Consider the following 21,992-nt stretch of genomic DNA (forward strand, 5'->3'; position numbering starts at 1 on the left):
AATCATATGGTGCCAGAAGGAGAAGAGGAAGAGCAAGAAATTGAAAGCTTATTTGGACAAATAATGAAGGAAAACTTCCCCAATCTGGTGAAGGAAATAGACTTCCAGGAAGTCCAGGAAGTTCAGAGAGTCCCAAAGAAGTTGAACCCAAGGAAATACACACCAAGGCACATCATAATTACATTACCCAAGATGAAAGATAAGGAGAGAATCTTAAAAGCAGCAAGGGAAAGCAGAAAGTTACCTACAAAGGAGTTCCCATAAGACTATCAGCTGATTTCTCAAAAGAAACCTTATAGGCAAGAAGGGGTTGGAAAGAATTAAAAGTCATGAAAGGCAAGGACCTACAACCTAAATTACTCTATTTAGCAAAGCTATCATTTAGAATGGAAGGGCAGATAAAGTGCTTCCCAGATAAGGTCAAGTTAAGGAGTTCATCATCATCAAGCCCTTATGATACGAAATGTTAAAGGGACTTATCTCGGGAAAAGAAAATAAAAAACTATGAATAGTAAAATGACAACAAACTCACAACCATCAACAACCAAACCTAAAAAAAACCCCAAAACTAATCAAACAACTACAATAGGAACAGATTCACAGAAATGGAGATCACGTGGAGGATTATCAGCAGGTAGGGGAAGGAGGCAGAATGAGGAAAAGGTACAGGGAATAAGAAGCATAAATAGTGAGTACAAAATATACCGGGGAAGGTTAAGAATAGTATAGGAAATGGAGAAGCTGAAGAACTTATATGTACAACCATGGACATGAACTGACGGGGTGAATGTGGGTGACAGGGGTTGTGCAGGGCAGAGGGGAATAAAGGGGGTAAAACAAAACAACTTTAATAGCATAATCAATAAAAAATATTTTTTAAAGAATAAAAAAATTAAAAATTATGCACACAAATAAACCACTAAGTTAAGTTGTGGTTTTGCTCACGTGGAATATAAATAGTTGTTATTTCTGGGAGTCTTTAGTTCTTTACTCTAGTAAAACCTTCTGAGTTGTCCTACAAAAGGAAGGAAAAACTCACAATAGCGCCACCATTTACCTTTAAACCCTCTCGGCCCGGGAGTCCTGGCAACCCCACGTCGCCGGGAAACCCCTAAAAGGAAGCAGAGGCAACAACAACTGTAAGCTAGTGAAGGCAACGGTTTGCTTTTTAAAAAATCACAGAAAAATACTTACTAGACCCCCTTTTTCTCCTTTTTCACCATCTTTTCCAGGTTTTCCCTATACAATAAAGATATAACCATTAGTATTTCATAATGAATCATACTTTAATAACACAGCTCTGATTCAAATACAAGTTCATATGTCATCTTTCATAGGAAACCTCTGGGTAAATAGAAGAGGACTTTTCAATTTTTAAAAAATGAAGCCTGATTAGTTCCCAATTTTCTACACTGCAAACACCAGATAACTGATTTTAGTGGAGGTTTTCCTGTGTTATTTCAGGGGAGAAAGTGAAAATGCTCAGGCTACGGAAGCCGGGTGGGTCTCCTTTCACCGGATTCAGGGGTGACAAGTGTCTGAGCATCTCCGCTCCAGGATGCGCATCTGCAATCTGGGCGGAGGTCCAAGCTGGCCTAGGAAGGAGTCGGCAAAGGGCACCAAGGGCTCTCAGCAAGTGGACAGTGGCGGTCAGTGAGAAACCAGCCACTGAGAAACCAGGTAGGCAGCTCTTCAAAGAGCACCCTACCCTAGCCAGGCTATCCTGGAGTTTGTAAATAACAAAGGGCCTCACCTCCCGGGAATTTTTTCAAATGGTGACAGCTCTCCTCATTTCTACTCCTAGGGGCTTCCGAAAAGCCCTTCAGGAGAGGAAAAAGAGAAACCAGAAAACCCTACCAGTCTCTTCCATTCTTCTGTGTCCCTGAACCTGTGATTCTAGACATGAAAGGAAAACAATTTTACAATAAGGAATAAAAGGACTTTTAAAAGCACTTACTCGAGGTCCTGGTTTTCCAGGTTCACCTTTCTCTCCAATCCCTGGCACTCCCTTAAAAAAAATGAAAGAGTTAGATTCATTTGTATATTTAAGTAAAATATTAAATTAAGTAAACATTACACTCAAGGTAAAGTAAGCTTGTAACTTAAATCCAATAAACTATGGTCTTTCACACAAAATAATAATGATAAACAAGATTATAGTACTTACCTGATATCCAGGTTCACCTTTTTGACCCTAAAAAAATTTTAGAGAGGGAGATTATCAGTACTAACAGCCATATCGCTGAACATGTAAAAGAAAAAAGTAACATTTTTCTGATATATTCACAAAGAAATTCACATTGGCCTCCAGCATTCAAGTCCTCGCATTGACTGGGTTACGAATTTAAGAGCGATGATCATAGCAACTTGTAGCGTGCCTCTACTCTCAGTGGTTCTCCCTTCTGCTGACCCAGCCCATCCTCAACCGGGTGCATTTCAGAAGCCCTCATTGAGGTGAGTCAGCCTCAAATCAGTTTTGCTCCTACCCAGTACCAGCTGCCTCTGCTGTCGGATGCTCATACTTTATATGATGGATAGAACATGAATCTGTTTTCCAGGTTGGGGGTGAATGCTGTTGGACAAACTGGATTTTGATGTGGTTTCTCTTTATCCCTTGGAATTTGTCCAAAATTAGCATTCAGTGGACAAAGTTGTTTTGTACCTTCTCTCCTTTAGTGGCATAGTCTCCTTTTTCTTGAACTTGAGCTTGTCCTGGCACTCCTGGAGGTCCACTGACCCCTTGATCACCCTGTTGATGCAAAAGTTAGGAACTAGTTAGGCAGAAAATAATTATTGAGATAAGAAAATGCAGAGGGAGGGCCTAAAATAAAACATCTATTTTGAAAGTGTTATATTCTTTTCTCATCTATCCTCAGCAGAATACTGTTTCATTAGGAAGATGGCACAATTAGTATATAAAGCCAAAAGGACACCTCCTTTCTCAGGAATCAGAAAAGCCACTGTCTCAAGTAATAACAATGGAACCTGATCATCTATAGGACACATCTGCGAATGCATGTATATAGAGACCATGCATACACATCCAAACACTGTATGTGTACATACTAAGGCACATACATACAAGCACATGCATGTATACTATCCAGTTGAATTTTGACAGCCTGGAAAAGACACACACTGCCAACAGAGCCTATCTTTGGGTAAACCAACAATACAAGAACGACCCAGAACTGTTTTCCTCGGGCGTCCTAACTGCTGGGTACAGCTGGAAGTACAATGAGTCCCAGTTACAGCACAAAGAGTAAGGTCCCAAAAATTCAACTGCATGAATTGCAGGGTTACTTTTGTGAGGTTTATGAAAAGACTGGGCCAAAATTTTAGGGTAGAAAGAAAGCAGAGGCCAACTGTTCAGTCCGCACCTGCCCAGGCCCTGGTTGACTTGGAGCTTTCTGGTGGCCATTGTCCTCAATGGCTTCACCATCCCTAAAAAGAACCTTGGCCTTGGGGCAATTGCTGCTGTAATTCAAAGAATCTCTACTGGGTTTAAGCCCATGTTACCAGTGTGATTCACGGGAATGCTGGAGAGACCGCCAGATGATCGGGAACCCACTGCTGGTCTCCCTCCTTCCCAAGATCAGGCTGCCTGCTCTGGTCTGTCCTCCCTGTCTCTGTGGCTCATTTCCTCCCAATTTTGACATGATAACCTCTGCCTTGGCAGTCAAGTTCTAAATTGGATTATTTTATAATAAAGTCTAGGTCTGGTTTTCTCACTGCCTGAGAACATTTTGATTGAACTGTGTATACAGAAAAAAGGAACTAATGGCCTCATTGTTTCTCTGCTGGTCAGATCACACACAGAACACTTCAGTGAATTTTAGCTAAAAAAAAAAACACTAGTAAGCTCAAGAATGTACAGAGAAGATTAACTATGGTATAAGGGCCTAGCTTAGGTCCAGGGGCAGAAACTCTATCATGTTTAGAACCATGATTTTACCTTATTTAAAAGAATATGTATATATTCTTTTAAATAATGTGTGTGTGTGTATATATATATATATATATATATATATATATATATATATAAAGATTTTATTTATTTATTTTTAGAGAGAAGAGGGGAGGGAGGGAGAGAAACATCAATATGTGGTTGCCTCTCGCATGCCCCCAACTGGGGACCTGGCCCACACCCCAGGCGTGTTGTCCTACCTACTGTGAAATCGAACCAGCGATCCTTTGGTTCAGAGGCTAGAACTCAATTACTGAGCCACACCAACAGGGCAATTTTTCTAAGTATATTTTATTGATTATGCTATTACACTTGTCCCACGTTTTTTCTCCCCTTTACTCCCCTCTGCCATGAACCCCCCACCCTCTCTCCAGCATTCCCCCAACCCACCCCAGCTTAGTTCATGTCCATAGATCATACACATATGTTCTTTGGCTTCTCCATTTCCTATACTATTCTTACCCTCCCCCTGTCTATTTTGTGCCTACCAATTATGCTACTTATTCTCTGTGCCTTTTCCCCCTCTCTCCCCCTCCCACTCCCTGCTGATAACCCTCCATGTGATCTCCATTTTGGTGATTCTGCTCCTGTTCTACTTATTTGCTTAGTTTGTTTTCATTTTTTGTTTTTTTAGGTTCAGTTCCCGATAATTGTGAGTTTGTTGTCATTTTACTGTTCATAGTTTTGATCTTCTTCTTCTTCTTAGATAAGTCCCTTTAACATTTCATATCCTAAGAGCTTGGTGATGATGAACTCCTTTAACTTGACCTTACCTGGGAAGCACTTTATCTGCCCTTCCATTCAAAATAATAACTTTGCTAGATACAGTAATATAGGTTGTAGCTCCTTGCCTTTCATGACTTTGAATACTTCTTTCTGGCTCCTTGTTCAGCTGATACTCTTATGGGAACTCCTTTGTATGGAACTGTCTCCTTTTCTCTTGCTGCTTTTAGATTCTCTCCTTATCTTTCATCCCGGGTAATGTAGTTATGATGTGCCTTGGTGTGTGTGTCCTTAGGTCCAACTTCTTTGGGACTCTCTGAGCTTCCCGGACTTGCACATCTAGTTCCTTCACCAGATTGGGGAAGTTTTCCTTCATAATTTGTTCAAATAAATTTTCAATTTTTTGCTCTTCCTCTTCTCCTTCTGGTACCCATATGATTCAGATGTTGGAATGTTTAAAGTTGTCCCAGAGGTTCCTAAGCCTCTCCTATTTTTTTGTATTCGTGTTTCTTCATTCTGTTCTGCTTGAATGTTTATTTCTTTCTTCTGCTCCAAACCATTGATTTGAGTCCTGGTTTTTTTCATTCACTGTTGGTTCCCTATATATTTTTCCTTATTTCACTTTGCACAACCTTCACTTCTTCCTCTGTTTTGTGACCAAACTCATCATTTATGTGAACATCCTGGTTACCACAGTTTTGAGTTGTACATCTGAAAGGTTGGCTATCTCTTGTTCTTAGCTCTTCTCCTGGTGCTTTGATCTGTTCTTTCATTTGGGCTATATTTTTTGCCTTGGCACACCTGTTATGTTGTAAGGAGTGGAGCCCTAGATATACATGAGGTGGGGCAACCTATGTTGCTGCATTGTGGTACTGTATGTAGGGGAGTCAGAGAGGGAACAATGCCACTTGCTTAGCTCTCACCCCACTTTTGGTCACTTCCCACACTTCCTTCAAGTGGATTGTGCCTTTTCAGGTGTTGATTCCCAGGTGGGTGGGCTTGTGTATGTTATAGGATCCCGTGGGACCCTCCAATAGAGTCTCTTGTGAGACTGGGAGTTTCTCCTGCCACTGCAATCCCCACAGGTTTTTTCAGTCAGAGGTTTTGAAGCTTTAGTTTGCTGGTACCTTGGGTTGCATGTTCTGTCCCACTCCCCGGTTATTCCTCCCGGCTCAACTGCATGTCAATGTGGGACACCCCAGTCCAACAGCCACCACCTCGCCTGCCCCAGTCCAACAGCCACAGCCTTGTTGCACATCCTCACCTCCCCAGCTTCCCACACTGCCCCTTCTACCAGTCTGGATGAATGTTTCTTCTTTAACTCCTTGGTTATCAGATTTGCATACAATTTGATTTTCTAGCAATTCTGGATGTTTTTTGTTTTTAAATTGGTTGTTAAACTTCTTTTGGTTGTGCAAGGAGGCAAAGTGTATCTACCTATGTCTCCATCTTGGCTGGAAGCCCAGAACTATGATTTTAAAATGGAAAACATACCAAAGCAATGTGTACTCACCTTGTCACCTTTTGGTCCTTGAAAACTTAAGCCCATTTGCCCCTGTTGAGTGAAAATTAGGCTTCCATTATTAGAATTGTCTACTTTGCTCAAAATCATCTAACAAATATCACAGAAAATGCAGTAAGATAGTAGATTTAAGGCACACCCCACTTCATCCCACAACTACCTTAAGATTTTCAAGCAAGTTATGATCACGTATTTAGTGTATATAAAAAGTTTTTTAAAGTACTATTAAAAAAGAACTCTATAAAACCTTTTTTTAATTTACGGTTTTTAAACTCCTGCTTTAAAAACACTAAAGGAAAAGTAATGACTAAGTGGTTGGGAGGTAGAAAAAAAGATCAATGAATGGACAGATCAATTGACTGGTCAGTTGAGAAGTTAGATAGATAGATGAATAGATGAATAGGTGGACAGACAGATTTTAAATATAGAGATAAAGAAGTTACAGCTTTCCAAAAGTTTGTTTTCATTTTTTATTTTAATTTTTATTTCTCCATTACCATTTAGCCCCACTATACCCTCTTCTACCTCCAGTGATTAAAAGTTTTTAACAGAGCCTTAAAGAATGAGGTACAGCAATTTCACGATAGTCTTATACTAATGCCAAAGAAAAATAAATGAAAAAGTCTTTACCTTTTCACCTGGAGGGCCAGGAGGGCCTGGGGGACCCTAAGAGAGAAAGCATTTTTCAAATACAAGTCACAACACTGGTCATTCTAATTACTTCTTTCTACAGAAACTGTATTAAGATACTACAGTTAACATGATAATTTATTTGTTAAACATTAATTTTTTTTCCCTGTGTTCTAGAACTGTAAAACTTTTAGGAAATCAGAAACTAGTCATGTGTGATAATTAACAGAGATGTAAACACTTCAAAAACCTTTGGCTCACCCTGTGGAGTCCCCTAATCTAAGATCGTGCCAGACTAACAGACAGTGGATGAAGTCACCAGCCAAACTCTGTATGAGGCTAGAGTTTGAGTTTAGAAATGCTGTTCGTCCACCTGGAATATAATTTTTATCTTAAAAAGCTGAATGATTTCTTCAAGCAAGGAGACTGTGGTAAAGTCAAAACACTTGTGTTTGCAACAAAATTTCAGAATGCTTGCTATGATCATTTAAAAATTTTAAAAGAATCATTCTTTATATAGCCATCTGTTACTAGTCATTCTTTACTCATAAAAATGCGTTCATTTATATACAAGAACATACTGTAAAAGAGGTTACATTTGCAGGAAAGGATATGAGGAGTTGCTGAATTTTACCCGCCCTCAAAAAGAGTCAACTTAAAAGATAAGCCTGCAAATTGCAGGACTCTCAGGCAGGCTAGAGTAAGAATAACAAAGTCAAGTGCATTATTCATTCCTGGTAAACATGGCATTCCACAATTAAGTCTTGTTAATATTAACTCTCTTGTGATCGCAAAAATATGTGTGTGCACAGATTATGTTCTCTTTCTCCTGAGAGTTATCAACTGTGAAGGAGACCAGTAACGGCACAGAGCCTCCTGCTATGTCACTCTGGGTGCTCAGTCTGCAGAGTCTTTACAGGACAGTAAAACCTCCAGGGCACCACCTGGTCTGTGTCCACAGCCCCCAACAGCACGGACTCTCTGGTATGATGACATTTCTACAAGTCCACCTCCAGAGCTCAGCCCGCCTTGTCCACCTTGAACTCGGCCTCTTCGGGCCATAGATCACTGGCATCCACCCAGCCCCTCAAAATTAAGGTGTTGCCTGTTTTGAGGGGATGTCTTGGCATGCAGTATTATCATTATCCTGTTCACACAGCTCTGGGAATATGTGACCATAAGTGCCAGGCAAGTATTTTCATAAGAAAGAAATTCATTCTCCCAAACCGAATTAAGGGAGATATAAAGTTTTTATTAAATTTTATTTATTTTCACACCTTAATATAGTTAAGAATTCTTTGAATGACTACCTCGGAGAAATAGCCCCCCAACTTACTGGTGGTCCACTAAATCCTGGAGGGCCAACGGGACCCTGTAGCCCGGGTGATCCTGGTATACCCTAGAATTCATTGAGAAAGGAGAGAATTAAAATGCAAACCAGGAGGAGACTCGGCATGTGATTACAGTTGTTTAGCAAATGCTTACTGGTGTTCCTGGGTGTCCGGGAAATCCTCTTTCACCTTTCAACAGCATCCCAGGCACATGGCCAATTATTTCACCAGGATCCCCCTATGGGATGAAAAGTAAGACAAAGTCACAAATACTGCTAGTTATGTAAGGAAACTTAAAACCTATCAAATATTAGGCATGAATTACAGGTATGGAACTAGCCCAAGTCTGGGGTTTGGATCCTCTTTAAGCTTGAAAAATATGTACCTCGGCCATCTCGCCCATTCCTGCTCTATCTTAATGACCGGCATTCAGGGCTGCACAGTCAGTCAACTCAGCTGCAACCAGGACCGAATGTCTCGACAGTTGAGTGAAAGGCTCCACGACACTCCATGTGACCGTCCCACACAGACTGTGAGAAATGCCAGACCAGGACCAGCCTCTGGTTGAAAGACCGTGTGATCACAGACCGTTCTCACAAAACAAGAACTGTATTTCGAGGGAAGCATTTCAAGATGAGCATTTTTTTAAAAGCAGGGTATGATGGTAGATTTCACATGTTAACTTGGTTGGACCACAGTACCCAGACATTTGCTTGAATACTCGTGTGGGTGTCTGTGGAGCTATCTCTATGATGACATTAGCATTTAAATCAGAAGACTTTGGGTAAAGCAGATTAGCCTCCAGAAAGGGGGTGGGCCTCACCCAATCAGTTGAAAGCCTTAGGAGAAAAAAGGACAAACTCCCAGAAAAAGTGGGGGGGTGGGGCAAGGCAGGGGGGCTAAAAACTGTACAAATAAAAAAAAAAAAAAAAAAGAAGAGAGAAGTCTGCCTACAACGGCCTTCAAACTGGAACCGAAATATCAGCTCTTTTCCGGGCCTCCAGTGGCACCCTGACCTGCAAATTATGATTCTCATTCTATTTATCTACCTGTCATTATACGTTTGTGTGTGTGTGTATACACACACATATACATACACATACACACATCTATTCTATTGGTTGTGTGTCCCTGTGGGACCCTGACTAAAGCATGGGCCCTCCTGAGGACACTGTTTCTTAGGTGTCCTCAAACACAGGGACACAGGTGGTTCTCTCGAGAGCAGCTATTGAAACACTGGAAGCAACCCTTTCACAGGGCTGCTCTGAATGCCCAGACACCCCACCTGCTGAACTCTTAGCGCAGGGGCCACCCACTTCAAGGTCAGGTGGGTAAGAGCCACCAAGACCTGCTTGGTAAAGACTTAAAAAAGTTAATTTCTATAAAATTTGAGGAGTTCCTCTGGGGCTGAATTCTCTTCTCTGTTTCTAAGTTCACAGTGATTAATGCTGGGGCAGCTGGCGTGGGGCCGAGTTCAAGGATGGCCTCACTGCCACCTTTATTCTCTGAGCAAACACAGATGAAGACTCTGTGGCCTCTGTGAATACCTCCTGGGTTCCTGGCTGGATGCCTAGGTAGTATCCTTGCCCTAATTAGCTAAGTACACAGAGACGAGTTTAGGAGGGAAGCGGCAAGGTCTGCTTTGGAAGTTGGCCAGTGGTGCCTGTGGCACACCAGACTGGGTGTGGGTGAGCAAGAATAACTGAGCCAAGAGAAGAGGAGAGAACCCAGGCCATGTGCCTGGGTGCAGAGCGCCTGTGGGACTCCCTGCTCCATGTGCAAGAAGGCAACAGCCAGGTGATCAATAAGAATATATCCATCCGCCAGGCCTTTTTCTAGGCACCACTAAGGATAGATGAGGAAAGTCTCCTTGAATGACAGGAGGACAGAATTGGGTGCCGTGGCAGGGAGGGACCCATGCACGGAGGGTCCTAGACCCCGCCCTGACATAGTGGGGAAAATGAAGCTGAGAAGGGCCATAGACTGGCTTTGAATGAAAAGGCTGTAACACCAAGGACCTCACCTAAGGCAACCGGGGGTTTTCCTGCCATAATTATGGAATTTATAAGAGTGACTGCAGATTACAGGCAACATGAAAAAAGGGTTACACTTAAGGTAAACCACATAGAGTAGGTATGATGCCAATCATCTGCATCCTTTCCGGTGGCACTGTACGTGAGTCCGTCCGACGGCATCACTGCGACGTCTACGCAGGTGAGTAATCAGGACTAGACGTGCATCTGTTCGACTAACCATCACACCGTACCCCCCACTGCTGCCTGTTTCCTATTAGGAGACTTTACCCAGTGCCTAAATTTAGATTCCAATATTTAAGATGTGCATATGATTTATATGCCCTTTTAATGTAACAGAGTTCACACATGTGTGTGAATAAGTAATCAGCCCACCAAAGTGATTTAAAGTAAATTTCTTTTTATGGCATCTGTTTTGAACAGACTTCTGTAATGAATCCAATAAAATAAAAATAATGTACCTTCATTCCCGGTATCCCGGGTGGTCCCTGAAAAAGAAAAGGTTGTTATTAATTTTGTTTCTCTCAAAACATGATTAGGATTACAAGTGCAAAAAAAAAAAAAAAAGGAAAAGAAAGAAAAGGGAATGAAAAGAGAAAAATTACAGCCAAAGAAACAAACGCTGAGGTAAACAAGCTCATACTCACAGGATTTCCAGTGAATCCAGGCAGACCAGGAGGTCCCAGAGGCCCTCTTTCTCCCTGAGGGGACGGCAGACAGTCATTCACAGGTGTCAGGCAAGGCAACCGGGACATCACTCCACCCCATCAGTTCCTATGTCCTACCCATCAGGGATACTTCACTTGTTGTTTAATCTCATTTCCTAAAAATCTGTTTGTTACAGTCTACGTTGCGGAGTGCTACCTCACAATAGAAGTGTATTTGAGGACAGAATTAATAGGGACAAGATTAATAACAGCGTTTTCTTGTTTGATTTAGTAATAGATCATAGGTAAGAAATACAATGTTTAAAGCAATTTTAGGGTAAAGTTGTACAAAAAAAGAAAGGCACAATTATGTCATTCTTGAACATTAAATACAGGAAAACTGTATTTCCTAATCAAATGAAGAAAGCTTTCGGATGAGCAGCTTCACACTTGCCGCCCGGAAACAGAGTTCATGGAACAATTCTGCCTGACTTCTCAACACGCAGAATCAGGTGAATGTGTGCAAAGGGGGACGGATCTCGCTTCTAAATTTACCTTTGTCCCGTTGCATCCTGGGATACCTGGGGGACCGGGTGGGCCATCTTGTCCAGGAATACCCTGCAATTAATACAGCAAAAAAGTAGATAAAATAAAAAAATCACTTGATGGTATCATCGCTCAAGTCAAACAGCTTATAAAAAGCAGGTGAATTTTATTTATTTATTTATTTATCTATTTATCTATTTACTTATTTATGTTAACCCTCACCCAAGGACATGTTTATTGATTTTAGAGAGAGGGAAAATGACAGAGAGAGAGAAACAATGATCTGAGAAACATCCATTGGTTGTCTCCCATATGCACCTAGATCGGGGATCAAAGCCTCAATGCAGCTACATACCCTGACTGGGACTTGGACTTGCAACCTTTTGGTGTACAGGATGACACTCCAACCAACTAAGCCACCCAGCCAGGGCCAGGTGAATTTCATATACATACCGGAAGTCCTGGGTTTCCAGGGTAGCCCGATACTCCTGGCGGTCCCTGTAAGGATGGGAATGAAAATGTTTCCATGAGCACTGGGAACCTCTTCTCCTCCCACAGTGTCCGCTAAGGGCATCTGCCCTGATCGCTGGCATTCAGAACCTCACACTAAGCAGACTGCTTTGTGCTGGAGAGGTCACTGTGGGTCCAGCCCAGGGAGGCAGGTCTCCCAGGGTTTCAGAAGCAATTCTCCATCTAAAGCTGACTATTAATTCCTTCTAAAATTAAGGTTGCCCATGCACAATATATAACTATGTACTCATTTCATTATTTGTAGCTTCTAGGTGAATATAAATAAAATTTACATTAAAATCTCAAACAGTAGGGAAGAAGAATGCATGGGATAAATCAGCTTTGTGGGGGGGGGGCAGTGAATCATATTATCTAAATTATTTCTAGTCGAAATCCAGGTCTTCTGCATCCCAGAGAGTTACAAGATTATTTCCCCTCTCTTCTGCCCCAAGCACCAATGTACACGCAGGTGCTGCTGCAGTCACATATAACCTTTTCATTCCACAGTGTTCTGCTTTCGAGACTGCTGTCAAAGGCCTTCATTTTTGCACTTCCCAGGAAAAGGAGCAGCAAAGAAAGTAAAGAGTGTGAAGAAGGAAGAGCAAGTCTCGCTCTGGAAATACTGTCACTTTCCACACTGAAATGAAGACACGTTTCCATCATGCCCCCTCCCCTAAATCCTAGTACGTCTACAGGAATCCTTGAGGGAGCACGGATGGGAGGATGCAGGACGCAGCTCGCTGACGCATGGCACCAGCTGCAAGCACTGGAAGTCAAGAATGGTGAGCGCCTAGGCCCACCATGTGCGCTGTCTTATCCCTGAGGAGGACAGACAGAGGGACAGGGACAAAGAGAAGGGAGGGAAGGGAAGAGGGCCGCTCAGGATTGCTTAAAGGGTATAAAGAGCCCTCACTTGAGGAACACCACTGTATCATATCCCACCCACAGTCGTTACCAACTTAACTGACAATTATACTCACCCTTGTCCCTTTTGTTCCTGGCAGTCCTGGTTCTCCAGTGTCACCCTAGAACCAAACAGAAAAGCCATTGGGACCACTGTTATAACAAAACTATAGGTCATCTCAAGTCTATACCCTCATAGCCCCCATCCCCCAATCAAGCTTACCTTTTGTCCAGGTGGTCCCTGTGGCCCCTCAGGGCCTTGCATTCCTGGAAATCCAATGACACCTTGTAACCCTGGGAGGCCTCTTTCACCCTGCAGAGGAGGGAGGAGCACGTCAGACAAAAGACAGGTTGGAAGACGTCAAGGAAACAAATCAGCAATCAACCTCTGTAAGCATCACCCAGTGCTGCAGGAGATGAGATTGCAGTGAGTGTCTGAAAACAGGTGCTGAGCGAACTCCTCGTTCACATGGCTTTTCTCTACGACTTTTAAAACTGCTTGATGATAGAAATGTGACGGGTGGCACGATGCTTTCTCTGTACTATACTCTAAATGCTAAATAATCTGTGAGGCAAGTAATGGGTAATTGGGGATTTCTTTTCACCAAATTGATCAAAACCATATTCAATTAGTAAAATCTTCTTGGTATCAGCAGGCCCGGCACTGAAATTGTGTGAGCAGACCAGTCACTTTTTTCCTTTAGAAACCTTTAGGGGCTGTGTATGCGGAGCTCGTAGTGTGAGCTTCCGTCTGAGACCTTTCTGTGTAATCAACAGCCTGATGGTGGGCTTTTCACGAGTGTCTTTAAAAAGTGGGATTTTTTTTTTTGCAAAGGTTGAATCAAACCTGAATTATGGTCTCTGCTCTTGTGGAGCAAAAAGAAATAGGCAACATTATTTTTTAAATAATAATAACTATTAACAACTTGCATTAAGTTTAAAATAATAATTTTTTTTTTAGATTTTTTTATTTATTTATCTTTAGAGGGGAAGGGAAGGAGAGAGGGAGAGAAACATCAATGTACAGTTGCCTTTCATGCGTCCCCTGCTGGGAACTGGCCTGCAGGGAACCGGCCTGCAACCCCGGTATGTGCCCTGACTGGGAATCGAACCGCGATTGTCTGGTTCGCAGGCCCGCGCTCAATCCACTGAGCTACACCAGCCAGGGCCTAAAATAATAATTATTAACGATTATTATACACACACTTGGCTAAAATATATTCCAAAGGGGAAAAGAATAATCAGAAAGACTTCGTGAGGTTCTGAGCCTTAATTTGGCCCTTGAAGGAGAAACGCAAGGCAACTAAGTGAAGGGGCGGGGGGAGGAAATGCAGGCGGGACGGAAATGCAGTGACGAGGACGGACACCTGGGCCACGTGAGCACAGGAAACCACGGAGAAGAAATGAAACTGGGACAAGAGCGTGGAGGCAGCTGGAGTCAACGCTGGATCCCGGAAACACAGCTTCTCCTGCGGCATCAGCGCGACTTGAGGAAGACTCGCATCCAGACCGACTGCCATATAAATCACCCCGATCATGACGAGAAATCGAGACACCCGTTTGCTTTACAGGAGGAGGACTTTACCGCGATCTCACAATACAGAGTGGACAGATTAAGTGACCACGGCTGGGTAGCTGGTTTTTCAAAGCAGAGGGCCCTCTGGAGGAGACTTCTCTGTGCCCAGTACTTGTCTCACTGCTGTGTTAATTCAAAGTAAAAAATAAGCTGACACGCTATACATTACATAACATAGACTTTTATTCCCAAACAGCACATTACCGGCAGTTCCTTAAAAGTTTTTCATGGTTGCAAATATGAAAGGAGACAGAGCAAGAACTTTCAAAGTCCTCCTGGTTCTGAACTTCGGGCTCCAACCACTGGGCCAAGGTGTGTAGGTTTCATGAGAAGGGTAAGTCAGGAGCCCAGAAACTGCATGTGAAAAAACATGGAATGTTGTAGACCACTCTGCCTGCTTTTAGGAACTGTATCTCCACCCCTTGTGGCTAAGGGCAAGGCACGACCTCTGGAGTGCTAGCTGCAGGAGGCAAAGCTTGTCTCTGGTAGCAAATGCTGCCTCAGTTTCCTCTCCCTGCCCCCAAAGCTTGGTCAGAAGTCAATGACAGGTAAGACCCCTCACAGCGGGGGGCAACCTAAGCCAGACTCGATCACTTGGGAGGCCTTCATGGAAGGACTCAGGGGGCCTGCAACAAAGAGCAATGGACTCTCCTCCCCCAGCTTTGACAAAGCCCAAGTCCCCATGTCTTCTGGGAGAAGAACTTTCTGGCTGTAATTCCCTTAAGCCTGAATACCTGATGGGGAGGGGCGCAGCTCCTTGCCTTACTAGAGCGTGTCCTGGGGAAAAATCTGGCACCACAAAGACTTCCTGATAAACCTGTGAAATCTACTAAGAGTGCTTTCATTCATATGATAAGGGTCTGAGAGGAAATGAGTATGTCTCCCAAAGTTTCTGCAACTCTCCTCCTGACAGACTCTGACTCATAGTAAGCCCTCAGATATCTATGAAACGTTATCTACTGTTTGATCCTTGAAGCCCTGTATTCCTGTATATTAGAACCGGACAAAAGGCTATGGAGGAGGGGCTCAATGCCTTTGTCTCCCCTGAGAAACTGGCCACAGCCCACTACTTCTCCTTCCCAAACAGATCACATCATGTCTCTGTCATATTCATTTTCGTCCGTGGCACTCGGGGGGACTCACGAGAAAGTCACCCCCACAATGGAAGAGATTATTTCAAGCTCTACGAGATATGATAAAATAGCAAAAGGATTAAAGAAAATTAAGCCCTACAGTCTGGTCCACCCCTTTGGACCATCAGCATCCAGACAATCTGCCAGAAGGAAGGGATGCTACTGATGCCAGAGCCCTCGGTGGAGATGTGACCCAGCGCTGGCTCCTTCCGCCCCGCCCCCTGCCCACCCCCGCCCAAGGCCGGGGCGGCTGGGGGAGAAGACACCGTCTCAGACCAAGTCTTGATCGAACGTAACACTGCTTTAAATACACTCATTACTCACCTAAAAGAATAACAATGAGATACGACTGCAGAAAATACTGACGGCAGCAATATATGGCACCTCTTATCATATCAACCTCTTCCCTAGTATTTAGATGTGGGAAAACTCCACCCAGAATAGAACTGAACGGAACTGCAAACAGCTGCCTAAAAAAAAAATCAGCGAACATGGAATTGTGAATCTCCTAACAACCTAACGGGAGAAAGGAAGGAAATGGGAAAGGCAACATAGGAGCTTTCTAATGCATTCGGTGGAGTATTTTTAGGACTTAGTTAACATTATCATTATGAGATCCAGTGCAGATAAGATTTTATAATTCTCATTTTAATCACGGAATGCATGGAGGCCAAGAGCCAGATTAGCTGATTTCTACCAGTTTCTCATTGAGTCAGCTCTAAAGCCACAAATAGAAATGAGGTCAGACTGAACCAGAGTCCATTTTTTTTTTCTAGGTCACTAGAGCAAGCTGGTTCCCAGCAAAATATTAAACAATTCACCAACGTGAAGTTAGTCCCTTTTATATCCATTTCACAGATAGGGCAGTTGGGATTCCGATGCTTTAGCTGGCTTGTCACACGTCACCGGGTGACTCTCGCATGCTCCTGGGAACAGGATGCAGCAATTTAAATTGCCAGTCTTTGCTTTCACCACAAGAACACATTCTTTCCCAAATGTCACCGGAATGCTTAAGCAATCTGTGCATCCCAAGAGTTTTGAAATTAAATAGCTGAAAAGGAAATGACGCCTTTCTCGACACAGTTCTTGCCGTCTCCCACATATTTTTTTAACTTTTTAAATCTTTTGTTCAGACATAAGTGCACATGAATAATCTGATGTCCTGCACCCTGTCCAGGTTACTGTGGGCACTGGAGCAGAGCAAACAGACAGGATAAGCATTAGAACAGCTATTCAATTAGCTGCCAAAGAGCACGGGCTCTGTGTGGGCCAAATTACTCCTCTGAGCCTTTAGCAAATCTCTGCTGGGGTTATAGGAAGAGCAAAGAGCTGGACAAGTGTGCAAAGGTGAATGGTGCCAGCAGTTTCCAAGCCAGACTCTGCAGCTGTGATAAGCAATACTCCAACTGTGAATACCCCTGTGCTGGAGCTCAAGGCAGAATGTGCAGTTAAAACAACTGAGTTACAGGACCCCTTAGTCATCTATTTCCCGTGATATCTGCTAAAGGCAAAGTCCAAAGGACATGGTGGCCACGTACTTCATGCCCACGACCACTATTATCACTGCAATGAAAATTTAAAAAGGGAGGAAAGGAAAGAGAGGCTTGTAAAATACTACACAGTTTTGATGCAACAGCATTTCATAGTTTTATTCTTAAACATCAGTGCAATGTATTGCACTAATCAAAAAAAATTGTCATATACCAACAACAGAAGAGATCGCCACCATATCCTCAAACAGTGAGATTCAGAATCTGAGGAGGAAGGACAAAATGCCAGCATCTATAAAAATGAAAGAATACAGCCATGAAAAATAACCTTGGCATCAAAATTAGCCGTTCTAAATTGGGCATGAAATAGGGTTTCATGCATGGAGAAACTTAAAAACTTTGCCTGGTATTTTATCTAAACCAAGGACATACTTTCAAAAAATCCATAAAATATGGGGAAAGACAGGTTCTGTTATAATAATCAATTATTTCCCTTGCTCTTAAAACACTTATGGAAACCAGTTCCTGATGGAAGTCAAATGAAAGACTATAACCTTCTTCTATCTGAGTCAGAAATTCAAGTACAAATAAGCTCCAAGGATGGCTGAAGATGAAATACTATGAAGCTCCGGACTTTGGAGGATGATATATACACCAGCAACAAAAACTGAAGTTAACGCAAAGGACATCTAGAATGAGCAGTCAACACAAACCTTACAATCTAAAGTCATTTCATGCCTGTTTCAGGGGTCAGCATGGGATCACCAGGGTGTTTAAGTTTTCACATTTAAAACACTACGACCACCGATCTTTACAATGACCGATGCAGAAGCACCACCAGCATCGGTCACGAGACTGAGAGCACGACTTTGCTGGTGGGCTTCCACCTCTTAGAAGCAAATACTTCAAAGGCAGGGCAATGTTTTGTTCATTCACAGCATCTGGCACAAACTTTGAGTTCAATAAAAGTTAGTGGATGGATGATGAACCAACCAGTAGTATAATGTGATGCTGGCCACAAAGCAGGATTCTAACTGTAATAAAATATGGTTACGGGGCAGGGTGGGATCCCTGAGCTCCCTCCCCCAGTCTAAAGCTCCTTGGGCGCCATTCGAGCCCAGTATTGTATGCATCACCGGGGAAAGCAGCCGCAGGGCAGGAAGCCAGGGTCAGGACGTGACACTGGATCAGCTGTTTCTTTCTGTCATCTGGGGCCTTGAGATTTCTATTTCCCAACAAGGCTGCAAATAATTGAGGGAATGAAAATATTCACATTTGGAGCCAGAGCTCACCAGCCATTCAGTGATGAGGAAACAATTTCAAATGACAGGTCACAGTCAATGGGTGATAGCGGAACTCCGCCAAAAATTCCACAAGTCCAATTCCTTAAGCCCAGCAACAATCAGACATCTGCACAACCATTTCCTGAATACCAGTACTGCTGGGAAAGTGGTGGGAAGGCTGTGGTCAGTGTCACGGGGTCATGGAAAAACTCGATGATGAGGCCCCACTGGGAGCTCCATCCACACCACAAAGCTTGACATGATGGCAGAAGTATTGCCATTGGTGCAGAGGAGAGGAGGGGAGAGGAAATACACAACTGGAACGCCAAAAGGTCCGGTTCCCCACATGGGAAAACATGAATTCTGAATCTCCTTTGCACAATGAAATGTATAACTGGGTTCTTAGGAGAATGTGTATGTGTTCATTTAAAGCACACTACATCTCTTTAATGAGTCCTCAGATACAATGCTGAGGACTATTTCATGTAGACACTCTATAATTACTATTGTTTTTTACATTTAACCTTTTAATATTAAAGCAGGAAAGAGTAATATAATCATGAACAAAAAAAGCATGGCTGCCAATCTTTATCTTCTTCCCCACACTCTCATTTTCTTTCTCAGGCCCTGGTGACATTCACCTAATATTGACGGAGACAGTCAATATTAGGAACCTTTATGCAGTGTCTCTCCATCATCAGTGTGGGTATACATTAGGAGCTTTAGCAGTTATATATGGGGGAGAGCATTTAAGAGATTGTTCCTAAAAATAAGGACATTGCCCATCTTTACAAATTTAAAAGATGAAAGAATAGGTAAGTGTTAAAAAGGAAAAGAAAAAGAAGTTCCCCAACCTTCACGGACTATTCTCTTTCTAGGACCCTTCTGCACCCTACCTGCCTCTTCTACACCATGGACTGGGTTTGGGCAAGCAAACCCCTCCTCGCCTCTTACCACTGGCACCTCATTTGTCCTCCCTTTGGCCGTCATCAGGGTGGCTGTGACTTGCTCCTGACACTTCTGAAGCTGCAGATGACCAGGTTTGAATGAAGAATGGGACAGACAAAAGTGCTGAGGTTTGGGAAGGGGAGCTGAGCTGGAAGTAAAGCGATAAGCCTTTCTGTGGCCAAGCCCAGACTGCACTGTTTGCCCTGGACTTTCCGCCACAGTGCTGAGTGGAAAATCTGACCCCTGTGGACGACATCCATCTTGTGGACAAGGCCCGCCTCTGCCCAGGTGATGGTTCATCAGCTTCAGACTGCCCACCGTTCTGTATCTCCAAATGCCCAAGTTCAAGGACAGATTTTTATTGGATAAATCTTGATAGCAAAACATTATTTAAGCCCATGATGAATTCTGACACCATTCTAGGAATGTCAACATTGCTATGAAGTTGCTTGGTAAACCTAAATGCTCAAATCATACATCATACAAAACTAGCAGAGTGATGGTTACAGAGGAAACGTACAATAAATATTCTTTGATGAAAAACACTAGCAAAGAAATAAAATTCTAGATACTCTGTTCTCTACAAAAATTCAACTTTGCACATCAGCTTGTAAGAAGAGAATGAATTCTAAAGAGTTCTTCACAAAAATACTTTCTGAAGAACTATTGTTCAATGCAAGAATAACTCAAAAGGGCCCCAAGTGCTGTCTTAATATAAACAGTTTCAAACTCTTCCCCTACAGTCATCTAAAAGCAAACAAACTGTCCGACTTCATTAGTCCAGTAAAAACTTTTTTTAAATGATAAGCAAACAAGTGCTGACAAGTTGTTGGCAGCAACAAAATTAATTTTTTTCCCCAAAGTCCTCAGGACTTGCAGAAGTCGCACACACTCTCCCTGATTCCGGCGGAGCATCACTGACACTGACGGACGTCGTGGCGGCAGGGACCGCGAGCTGCCAGTGTTTGCTCAATAATTTCTCTGGGTGCTCTTCCTGAAAAAAGTCTAAAATGTTTTCATTCTTACTCCAAAGCAGTAATCTGTTTAAAATATTTTCAGTATAAATATTTTAAGTCACTCCCCTGAAGTAGTCAACTTCCCAAATTAGAAAGAAAAATATTATGATAATATTTTTCCAAAGTCTTGTGGGTATATTCAATCAAATCCTGTGTGTATGTTTCCTGATACAGTTAATCTTTAATCGATAGCTTATGTCCATTTTCCCAACAAACTGCAACCAAATGCAGTGTGCTCTCTGGGAAACATTTGTATTCTTTGGCCTCACTCTCTATTAAAACATTCGCATATCAATTCCTGTAGATATCACTTCCCCCTACCTTTCATCCACATTCGTTTCCTTCTCTGCTTCAGCCTAAGTGTTGGCTTTCAACCGTTTCCACAGCCCAAACAGTGTCTCCACCCTACAGCACCCACTGACTTAGAGATGTTCGCTTCTACCTGATTTATTGGTATTCATTCCTCACCCCTACCATCCCTTAGCACCATGACCGAATCCATAGAAACTATCAACTAAACATGCCTTCCCTGCAGAAGTACTAGATACAAAATGATTTGAAGAAAATTATTACACCTAATTGATCCTGTTAAATTAAAAGGCAATAAAAGTTGAATGGGCTTTCAGAATTGCGTAAGGAAAAGTCCCCATGGTGTTATGGCTTCCTACCACGAGAGGGCGCTATGGGACTGCACATTTTTTCACATTAAAACTCCCACTGAAACATGGAGCATTCAGCATTTTTCCTTAAATATCCATTATGTTAATATTAAATATCCAGTGCCACTGAAGATATTAGCATGGGCATAGTTGAAAGAAATCAATTTGATAATGCTTAAAAGATAAAACTCAAAGGGAGAGGAAAAAGGTTAATTAGAAATTAAAATGTAATTAAAACTAAACGTAAAATTAGTAATCTGAATGTTGAGGCTATTAAGTGACAGGTAAATGTTGTGACCCTAGAAATAATGGGAATTGTGGATATTTTTCAGACTGTTTTTCCACCCATTTTATAAACTGAGAGTATTTAAACATAACAGTGTACGAGGAGGGTGTAAATAAATTCAGGTTTCTAAATGACTGCATGGAAAGAGTATGTGCTGAAGAATTAAATCCTACAAAACATGCATAAAACAGGTGGAAGTAAGCGGCAGGGAGTCTCCAAGAAACTATTACTAAACATCCAATTGTCAATAAATTTGATTTAAAGGCTTTCTTTGGTCCCTTCCACTAAAGATTTATAAGAAACGTACACTTAAAGTAATTTAATCCATTTCCCTGAATTTTTCATTGTGAAGGGGCAAAAGTCTGTTCGGTTTTTAGTGGCTTCCATAAAAACGTGAAAACATAATCTCTCTTGCTAAAAATTTAATTTATTGACACGGGGTGCTCCTGAAAATCAAAGTCATAAATGTTTCTGCCTAAACCTACTACCTTACATTCTGCTTCTTATATAGACTTAAAATTGCCTTGTAAAGGCAATTGCCTTGTAAAGCGGAAAAACAACATAGATAGAAAAGGTGCTACACTGTAGCTTGGGACCCGACTGTGGTCCGGGAGGCGGTGTGGCCGGACACTGTAGCAGGTAGGGGGTAACCCAGCTGCAGCTGCACACTGGCCCAGCAGGAGTCGCCTTGTCTAATATGCACAAAGCTAAACTAGTGGTAGCAAAATGACCCAGCTGGAAATAGACCGTACAAGGAGTGAAGGCTTACAAAGTTGTACTGGGGGCACA

At 42.5% G+C, this 21,992-nt stretch overlaps 1 protein-coding gene across 1 annotated transcript in view; it reads right to left on the reverse strand.

Moving 5' to 3' along the window:
• COL4A1 (collagen type IV alpha 1 chain) overlaps positions 1–21,992 on the reverse strand; it is a 154,560-nt gene that overhangs the window by 53,232 nt on the left and 79,336 nt on the right. The window contains exons 3-17 of the mRNA XM_037125658.2: positions 13,036–13,125; positions 12,890–12,934; positions 11,853–11,897; positions 11,409–11,471; positions 10,854–10,907; positions 10,668–10,694; positions 8,328–8,411; positions 8,179–8,241; positions 6,843–6,878; positions 6,204–6,245; positions 2,663–2,749; positions 2,168–2,194; positions 1,958–2,008; positions 1,195–1,239; positions 1,058–1,111 (exon numbers count right to left, since the gene is read on the reverse strand). Coding sequence (XP_036981553.2) covers positions 1,058–1,111; positions 1,195–1,239; positions 1,958–2,008; positions 2,168–2,194; positions 2,663–2,749; positions 6,204–6,245; positions 6,843–6,878; positions 8,179–8,241; positions 8,328–8,411; positions 10,668–10,694; positions 10,854–10,907; positions 11,409–11,471; positions 11,853–11,897; positions 12,890–12,934; positions 13,036–13,125 — 813 coding nt within the window. The remainder of the gene's footprint in view (positions 1–1,057; positions 1,112–1,194; positions 1,240–1,957; positions 2,009–2,167; positions 2,195–2,662; positions 2,750–6,203; positions 6,246–6,842; positions 6,879–8,178; positions 8,242–8,327; positions 8,412–10,667; positions 10,695–10,853; positions 10,908–11,408; positions 11,472–11,852; positions 11,898–12,889; positions 12,935–13,035; positions 13,126–21,992) is intronic.

This window comes from Artibeus jamaicensis, unplaced genomic scaffold (assembly GCF_021234435.1).
Source record: "Artibeus jamaicensis isolate MK-2021 breed Jamaican fruit bat unplaced genomic scaffold, CSHL_Jam_final scaffold_833, whole genome shotgun sequence".
In the NCBI taxonomy this organism is placed as follows: Eukaryota; Metazoa; Chordata; class Mammalia; order Chiroptera; family Phyllostomidae; genus Artibeus; species Artibeus jamaicensis.